The following is a 9,521-nucleotide window of genomic DNA, read 5'->3' as shown; positions in this document are numbered from 1 at the left end:
TAAAAAGGAATAAACTTTCACAACCACATGGATGGACCTGGAAGTATTGAGCTAAGTGAAATAATTCAGACAGAGAAAGACAAAGGCTTATATGTAGAATCTAAATAATAAAACGAATGAATAATAAAAAAAATAGGAAGAGTTCCGTTTTGACGATTTTCAGGGTGACATTTCCTTCAGTTCCCAATTAAATAAGGACTTAAAAGAGTAAGTTCCTTATGTATTTTACATGAATCTGGCTGGGGTGTTAGAGGTTGGCTTTCTGGCACCCTTTCTTTAACCTAACTGAGAAAAGACACTAGGCCAACCTCACTCACTCCAGACCATTCTTTCAACTGCTGGATATAGTGTCTTTCAACTAAGCAGATCCCAGGGTCTTTCTGGGAGGCAGAGCTTGGGCAGAGGAACTCTCCCAGTATCTCTCAACTGGGGACCAGATACCCGTTACACACCACCAGATAAAACTCACCAGTATCAACCAAAACCCAGAAGATTTAAGAACCAGGAGAAACTTACCCCAATTTGTCTGGACTGGCTGAGGACGGGCGTGTACTTTCAAGGCTCCGGATCCTCATCGAGTTCAGGCCAAGGAGAGAAGCCATCTCTGTGCTCCTTCACGGTCACCAAGGCTGCTGACTGAAAAACAAAAGAAGCACAACCAGAGAGCTGTGAGTTTCCGCTTTATCTGGGGGCTTCCTGAAGACCTGACCCTGGGACACGGCCTCTCAGAAATCGCTGAGGAACTGCTCTGAAGTGGCCGAGGGCCTGGGGAGGTCGGTGTATGTGGGATTTAGGTGAGGGGGGTACCGACACTCAAGCGCACATTTTGGTAGAAGTTTGCTCCTGGTCACCAGCAATGGGTTTCTCTGTTCATGATTTTAGTATGAGAAGATGTAAGAACCCAAACTCATAAAAAATTTCTCTTGATAATGTTATAATATTGAGGCTTCCCTGGTGGTCTGGGGGTTAAGACGCTGTGCTCCCAATGAAGAGGGCAGGGGTTCGATCCCTGGATGGGGAACTAAGATTCCACACGACTCATGGTGCAGCCAAAAAAAATGGTAATATTGTTAACTCTCTAAGGACTCATTTCGCCTGTTTTTTGCACAGTGCAGCCAAAAAAACAAAACATGATAATATTGATAACTATCGAAGGACTAGTTTTCCCTAGAGCACAAATTGCCTCATCCTTATCTTATTCCTAATTTCTTTTCATGATTACTATAGGTCAGTGACCACAGGGGCAATGACTTGATTCGTGTAGAACTGGGGTGGGGTGGCCTCTGCCAGCTCCCAGCAGATGCCCTGAGCACTCTACCTGGGCAGAGTTTCTCAAAGCCTAGAGTACAGTTCATAGAATACCTTCATGGCAATCACTTTGGAATTGTTTTTTAAAATGCAGCTTTCACAGTCTCAATTCTGGACCTACTGAACCTGGAGTTTCTGAGTGGTGGGTGGGGGGGGGGGGCGAGGGGGCGGCGCGGTGCAGCTGCAGAGCCACACTCTAAACAGCAGGCTGCTGGCCAACTGATGTCACATGTGCGCACTTTTTTTTCTAAATTGCCTTGACCACTGCTTCTCCCTTTTCTCTCCCCTCCATCCATCCCGGTCAGGATCAACCTCCCTTCCCCTTTCTGCACCCTCCCTCTCCACCCCAGCTCCCCGCAAATGGCCAAAGACTCCTGGTGAGGCAATCTCTCTATCCTTGGTGCCTTCCTTTCCACGCTGAGTGATGGCTTTTTTATCTCCCGATGATGAAACACAGCCTTCAGCTGGAGGTATTTAAGGCTCAGAAACACATCATCTGGCCGCAGCTGCAGGGCCCGAGGCCACAACCCTGTCAGGCTGAGGAAGCACAGGAGCAGCCATCCTCCGGGACCAGAGGCCACAGCAGGAGCCCTCAGCATCCCCGCCAGACTCCACACCTGCCCCTACTGCCAGGAAAGATGCTTCTCGCGACATTTAAGCTGTGTGCCGGAAGCTCCTACAGACATGTGCGCAGCATGAAGGGTGAGCTCCCGGGACCCTGTCTGGGCGGCCAGGGGCTCTGCAGTGTCTAGTGGGGAAACGGCACACCTCGGGGGCAGGCCTCTCAGGGTCTGGCCCCAGCTGTGCCTCTCATTGAGGCAGCCTGGGCAAGCCTCTCACCTTCTGCACCTCAACGGCCCCCAACTACCCCCTCACTGAAGAATTGAGCTGGACACGAAGGTGCCTTCCAGGCTCGGTCATCCCTGGCATCCTCTGCAGGGCTCCAAGCCGTCTTGGCTTCTACCTGACTTTGCCTTCCTCTAGGAATGGGTACCAAGGGTGCCAGGGAAATCCTGGCTACAGTGGCAGTGGGGGGAGCCCCGACTCCAAGCCCCCATGTTGGCAAGCCTGAGAGCTGATGGGTGGGGGAGAGGGAGAGAAGAAAGGGGAGTAGGACAAGAGCACGTGGGGGGCGTGGGGGGGCCTCTTTATCAGCATCATACAGTTGGGAGTATGCGCCTTAAATACCTCCAGCTGGAGGTGGAAATCAGTGCCTGCAGGACCCAGGGTCATTTGAGTCAATCCCCTCAAGGGGCCACAGAGCAATCTAAATGAGTCCTTTCCAATTACATTGGGCTCGGCTGGCTACTGTTTAGATAGAAGCTGCACTGGGAGAACTGCACCAGCATGGGACTGTTCTCTCAGCAAGACCCCCCCAGGCACACGGAGCAGTTATTCTCACAGACCTCAGGGGACAGGGTGTCTGCAACACTGGGATGTTTTGGTTGGGCAACTTCAGCCAGCCTGGGTGTGGCCCCCACCTTCAGGTGGGGCCAGTGAGACAGAAAGCAGGTTTCTGGGCCCTGGAGTCATCCCTCTGGGAATCCTTCCCGATCAAGTCACTTTCCCTCCAGGCCGGCTTCCTCCTCTGTGATGAGAGGAAGGGTGGAAGGGTCCATCTCTAAGAGGAGCTTTCCTGCTCCTAAGCAATGATTTCCCTCCGTTTTTGGCAGGGCTGCAGCAGCAGGCTGTGCTGGCCATCGGCCAGGAGCTGAACCGGAGGGCCCTAGGGGGCCCGGCCCCAGCTGCGTGGATTAACCAGGTTCGGCGTCGCGGCTCTCTCCTAGGTAAGAGCTGAGGTTTCTGGGCTTCTGCCAGTAGCAGGGGGCTCCCGGGTGCAAGCGCTGTGTGTGTGGCTGTGATCCCCCAGACCCCGTCCCCCCACCCCTCCACCTTCCTCACTCCCTCTATGGGAATGGCGTTGTTCACAGCCAGACCTCTGTGTCTAACTCAACCTGCCGGCTGGGACCCTGTGACTTTGGTCTGGGCTCTTCCGGGATCCAAAGGGTGAAACTGGTGGGAGGCTAGAAGCTCAGTGTCTCCTTGGCTTTGCATCCAGGTTCTCAGCTGGAAGACCCTCTCTACAGCGACCAAGAGCTGGCCTATATCCAGCAGGGAGAGGAGGCCATGCAGAGGGCCCTGGGCATCCTCAAAGACCAGGAGGGCTGGAAGAAGGAGAGCCGGCAGGTAAGGGGGCCACGGAGGAACCCACAGCTCCTCAATGTTACGGTACCATTCTCAAGGCCAGCTGCAGACTCTGCTCCTCTCAGAAGTCCAGCCTTGAGCAGTAGTCACTGGACAGCAAGCAGTTTTTTGTTTTTGTTTTTGTTTTTAATTTGGCTGCCCTCAGTCTTCATTGCTGGGAGCATCTCCTCGCTTTCTCTAGTTAAAGCGAGCAGGGGTTGCTCTCTAGTTGCGGTACAAGGGCTTCTCATTGCCATGGTGTCTCTCATTGCAGAGCACAGGCTCTAGGGTGAGCGAGCTTCAGTAGTTGGAGCTACTGTGCTGTAGAGCCACAGGCTCAATAGTTGTGGTGCATGGGCTTGGTTGCCCCGGCATGTGGGATCTTCCCAAACCAGGGATTGAACCCATGTCTCCTGCACTGGCAGGTAGATTCTTTACCGCTGAGTCACCAGGGAAGCCCCAGTAAGCAGTGTGAATTCTTCTTTCCCAAGAATATACCCCCAGATACTCTTGTCCCCCATCAAAGATGTTCTGGAGACTTGAGTTTGAAAAAAGCTGTCCCCGTGTCTTTAGCTCCCCTCCAGGATGTGCTGTACACCCATTCAGATCATGCAGTGGGGATTCTAGGGTCAGGAGAGGCCTCATCCTCTGGTCAGAAGTGCCAGGGCTGAAGCACCCTTAGCCCACCTCCTGGCTGACCTTGCAGGAGTGACCTGGGTTCACCTGTGACAGGGCTGGTCTGGAATACAGGGGGCCAAGGCCCTCTGGGAAGAAGGCAATGGCACCCCACTCCAGTACTCTTGCCTGGAAAATCCCATGGACGGAGGAGCCTGGTAGGCCGCAGTCCATGGGGTCGCTAAGAGTCAGACATGACTGAGCGACTTCACTTTCACTTTTCACTTTCATGCATTGGAGAAGGAAATGGCAACCCACTCCAGTGTTCTTGGCTGGAGAATTCCAGGGACGGGGGAGCCTGGTGGGCTGCGGTCTGTGGGGTCACACAGAGTCAGACACAACTGAAGTGACTTAGCAGCAGCAAGGCCCTCTGGTGTGCCCCGCTCCTGAGCACTGCCCTTTCACTGGACACTGGGAACAAGGACTTCTGAGTCCTTGGAGGGCTCTGCTGAGAATTGGCTCTATTTCCGTGGCCAGTTCACAAGCCGCCCACTGGCCAAAGTTCAGGCGAGGTCTTTCCTTCTCCGGGTTCTCTGAGTTAACAGACTACGAGTTTGGGAGTCAGGAAATCTGGGACCTGGGCCCAGCACTGCTCTTGCTAAGGGTCCTGGGGCATCTCACAGACCTTCTCTGGCCATACATCCTTCTGGTGTAAAATGAGGGATTGGACTGCAAAAAAAAAACCTGTGTGAAATTAGCTGGTTGCAGACCACTTTCTTCACTCCCAAATGAATCTCTCTCTCTGGATCTTTGAGCTTCTGAAGTCAAGTAAGGGCCTTCTCAGGTGGACCTACCCACCCCTGCCAACATTTACCCCCAGGATGTGGGAAGACTCTGTAATGAAACATGTTCATTTTCTCCAAGTTAATCTCAATCAAAAACCCAATGCAGGTTTGTTGAAAATTTTACAAAATAATTCTGATTTTTATCTGGACGAATAAATACATGTCAATGTTTAAGAAAATACATTGATCCTCAAGAAAAAAGGGCCCAGGGGACAGGCAGGTTACCTCTCCAGTCCTCAGCACATGTACAAGGCTGGTGGCAGGAAACAGGACCTCCTCTGCCTTTATCAAAGACAGTTCCAGGCTTCCTCGGGTTCAGCCTAGAGTTCCCCTGGCTGTTCCCCTCCTGCCTTGCCAGGCACTGTCTGTGTCCTACACTGGGAATATTTTTCCTCTTAGCATTTCCCCGGGGCTCCTCTCTCCTCACCAACAGGCCAATGGGGACGAGGTGCTGAGTAAAGTGATCCCTGACGTGGGCAAGGTGTTCCGGTTGGAGGTGGTGGTGGACCAGCCCATGGAGAGGCTTTATGAAGAGCTTGTGGAGCGCATGGAGGCCATGGGCGAGTGGAATCCCAACGTCAAGGAGATCAAGGTGGGGAGAGCCGGTAGGAAGGGTGGCTGCAGCAGTCACAAGGGGGCAGCGGCGAGCTGGAGGTGGTGCCTCTCCCCCTACCTGGCTGAGTGTCTCTGGTTCCCTGTGGCCTGGCAGGTCCTGCAGAAGATTGGAAAAGACACGGTCATCACTCACGAGTTGGCTGCAGAGGTGGCAGGAAACCTTGTGGGGCCCCGAGACTTTGTGAGCGTACGCTGTACCAAGCGCCGGGGCTCCATGTGTGTGCTGGCTGGCATGGCCACACTCTATGAGGAGATGCCCCAGCAGAAGGGTGTCATCAGGTAATACTGGCAGCAGCCTCCAAAGCTCCCATTCATTTATTTGGCTGGGCTGGGTCTTAGTTGCAGCACGAGGGATCTAATTCCCTGACCAGGGATGAACCCAGGCCCCCTGCACTGGGAACATGGAGTCTTAGCCACTGGACCATCAGGGAAGCCCCAAATCTCTCTTTTCTAACACAGCCTGGGGACACATGCTTGCCAAGTGTGTGATGAATCCCCAGCTTCAAGGATCCAACCCTTGGTTCCTACCCTCCGTCTTATTTTCCATAGCAGGGGAGGAAGACAAGATGGGCCACACTTCTAGGGCCAGGTTGCGCTGACCCTCCCAGCAAGTTTAAGAAACTTAGTAATTTTCTAAAACTAGAGGTAGGGCTAGGTTTAGCGGGTATGCTCAGGTCCAACTGTAATGTTGATGAAAACAGAGTCCATACCACTTAGAACACAGTTGCTATCGGAGTTCCCCAGGGCCCCCAACACCACCCTGGACCCTTTTCCAGCCTCCCCGTTATCCCAAATGAGAGGCTCTGCAGGCCTCCAGGCTCCAACTGGCATTTGTTCTGACGAGCTGGTGACCCTGCCAACTGTTAAATCTCACCCTTGGCAAATAGCAATTCTCCGATGAGACTTAAAAAAAGATGAGGTCCGGGAGGAATGTGGGTAATGTAACTAGCCAGCATTCAAGAACTCGGGCTTGTCCTCTTGACCTGATGTGTCTTTACCCGGCAGAGCGGAGCACGGCCCCACCTGCATGGTGCTCCGCCCCTTGGCTGGAAGTCCCTCAAGGACCAAACTCACCTGGCTGCTCAGCATTGACCTCAAGGTAAGGCGGATGGGAGGGGCCCACGGGGGTGGTGAAAAAAGTAGGCTCTTACCCCTCCCACCGGCTTCCCTGGTGGCTCAGATGTTACAGAATCCGCCTGCAATGTGGGAGACCGGGATTCAGTGCCTGGGTGGGGAAGATCCCCTGGAGAAGGGAATGTCAACCCACTCCAGTATTCTTTCCTGGAGAATCCCATGGACAGAGTCTGGTGGGCTCCAGTCCATGAGTTTGCGAAGAGTAGGACACCACTGTGCAACTAACACAGCCCTCCCATATCAGCCCACAATAACATGAAGGACCCTCCTCCATTTTGAGAGAAGTGGACCGCTGCAGTGGGAACAAACTTGAGTGATGGCCTGCTATCCCATCATCTCAGAAGCCTGCAATGGCTCCCTCTTACATTTCATATCCAATTTCAACTCGGTAGTTATTTTAGAAAGAAGGAAACTTAGGCCCCCAAAGGTATGGTAGCTAGCTCAGGGTCACACCGTAGGGAAGACAGGGCTGAAACCTGTCTGGACAAATCCCTTGCTTCTGACATGGTCCTGACAGCAGGGCAGTAATGCAGTCTTCCAGCCCCTGACCCTGAACAACTGGGAGGGTGCACCTCCCAACAGGGCTGCAAGACCGAGCCCAGGCAACCCACCAGGTGTGTGACAGGGATCGGCGGTGTCTAGGAAGGGACGCCAGCCACAAGACGGCCAAATTCTTCTTTGACTCTAGGGATGGCTGCCGAAGACCATCATCAACCAGGTCCTCTCGCAGACCCAGGTGGATTTTGCCAATCACCTGCGCAAGCGCCTGGAGTCCTGCCCTGCTCTTGAAGCTAGGTGTTGAAGGCCAACTTGCGGCTCCACCAGCTCCCGGCTGAATGGGTTTGAGGGCTCACGAGGAGGCCCCTGCTAGAAGACTCCAAGTCTGTTAAAGATCTCATCTGAGGACAGTGGGACAAGGTGGTGGCACGTTTTCAATAAGATACTACAGCTCAGCTACTACAGCAGCATTTTAGTACCAAGAGAATGCGGACAAGGCTCTTCTAACTTCATTCACTGATGAGCTGTAAAATGAAGCATAAGGGTCTCAAAACATTTGTGAAACTTTTTTTTCCTGGGTCCTGACAGCGTCTACCTAAAAATATCTTGAAAATGCTACCAGTTAAGGAATGCAGGGTGCAGAGGGTGCAGAACCCAAGGATCAGGTTGTCAAGCTTGAGGAGGTCAAGAGGTCTGTGGGCAATGTGTGCAGACCGAGGTCTTGCACAGGGCCTCCCACAACCCTCTGCTCCTCTACCAAGTGGGTGGACAGCTGCACCAAAGAGTAAGCAACTCCCACAGCAGACGGCTTCTAGAACTCTAGTTCAAGTGACCTTACGGAAAAAATACAGAACTGTTATACTGATTCCCGTACTTCTTCCATGACAGGAGTCAGAATAAAGAATTGTAACTAACATAAAAACTTTCAGTTAAGTCTGTACCCGATTTAAAATTCTACTTTTTAAAAATCCATGCTAATAAATGGCAAGCTCATACTAAAGGAGCCGTGGATAAAGATTTTAATTAAACTAAATTTCTTACTTCATTCAAAGGAAAAACTCCAGGGGACTTAAGAATTTCAATTATGTAGGATGTTACTGGAATCTTTCATAAAAATTTAATTTGGAAAATACGCACAAGACTAAATCAGTTCTTACAAGAACTCTATAGCTGGTAGCTGATTAATGGGCATTGGAAGATGAAGATTTTGACTGAAGATTTTTATTTACCTAAAAGGATAGAATCAAAAGCAAGGGACTGAATGGTATTACTGAGAAAATCAAAAAGCAAATTTTACTACTTTCCCACTAGTTGCTTTAGATCTGAAATAGGAACTGAATCTTTAGTCTGGAGTCTATTCTGCCCTCTTAGCTTGACTCGGGGCTGCAATTTCTCTGCTTTAACAGGTCAACATCTTACTATCTTGGAGGAGATGGCTGGAAGAAGGTGTGATAGCATGAGAGCAAAATCCCTTTCCAAGGTCTGAGAATTGGTGCTCTAAACATCTAAGTTGAGATGGGGTTATCTGGCTAAAATACATATGCAGGATGAAAACCCAACCATTATCACTTGAAGTGTTTCCATTCCAGTGCTAACAGCATTGATGATTTACACCATGTGGAATGTCAGGCTAGCTAATTAAACAAATTAGCAGTAGCAGAAATGCTGGTATTTATTGAGGCATTGAGACTGTACAACTGACACAGGTATATATTAATATTTATTGTTTCTTATTAGTCTATTTTTGGCATAGATGAAATTATGTTTTTCCAGCCTGGAAGCTTCAGAGTGAGAAGGAGTAACTGTGGAAGTATTTCAAGAACAGAATTCTCCACTCCCAGCTAAGAGAAAGGGTTGCTTGTTGAAAGGTGTGTACAGCAACACATGCTCTGGTTTTGAGAACAGGCTGACAGTGAGAAATGGGCTTTCAACACACACCATGTTTGCCTTTTCCAAACTATGCTACTGTGTCTTTGAGGGGCCTGGGGAGATCTTTTCTCACTTGTTTTTCATTGGAATAAAATGAGTTGTCAGTGATGACCTGCTTACAGAGACCATTTTATACAGAACTGTATGAAAAGTGGGTATTCCTAGAGCCCTTCAAATGAACCCTGTCCCACATGCACACAATATGATGCATACAGGTAAAACCATTATTTCCATAACCTCTGATTTATGAAAGCGAAATGTACAAAACCCTGATTTCATCATTTAAACAGGAGTAGGTGCACAACTTCTTTTTATATGTCATTTAAGTGGTCACTTATATTACAAAAAATTTACCCCCAGCTTCCTCTTAAATACCACCACCCTCATTTACTC

General features: G+C 50.5%; 1 protein-coding gene across 1 annotated transcript; it reads left to right on the top strand.

The window, feature by feature from the left end:
* The first annotated feature begins 1,810 nt into the window (after positions 1-1,810).
* On the top strand, positions 1,811-9,236 carry STAR (steroidogenic acute regulatory protein). Its single transcript, NM_174189.3, is given in 7 exon segments — positions 1,811-2,010; positions 2,982-3,095; positions 3,368-3,495; positions 5,386-5,544; positions 5,662-5,846; positions 6,573-6,666; positions 7,390-9,236. Coding segments are annotated over 7 exon segments (858 nt in total). The 5' UTR covers positions 1,811-1,946; the 3' UTR covers positions 7,504-9,236.
* Positions 9,237-9,521: the final 285 nt, after the last annotated feature.

This window comes from Bos taurus, chromosome 27, assembly GCF_002263795.3.
Source record: "Bos taurus isolate L1 Dominette 01449 registration number 42190680 breed Hereford chromosome 27, ARS-UCD2.0, whole genome shotgun sequence".
NCBI classification, from domain to species: domain Eukaryota; kingdom Metazoa; phylum Chordata; class Mammalia; order Artiodactyla; family Bovidae; genus Bos; species Bos taurus.
Note: the sequence above shows the minus strand (reverse complement) of the source record. Positions and strands in the feature narration are given on the sequence as shown.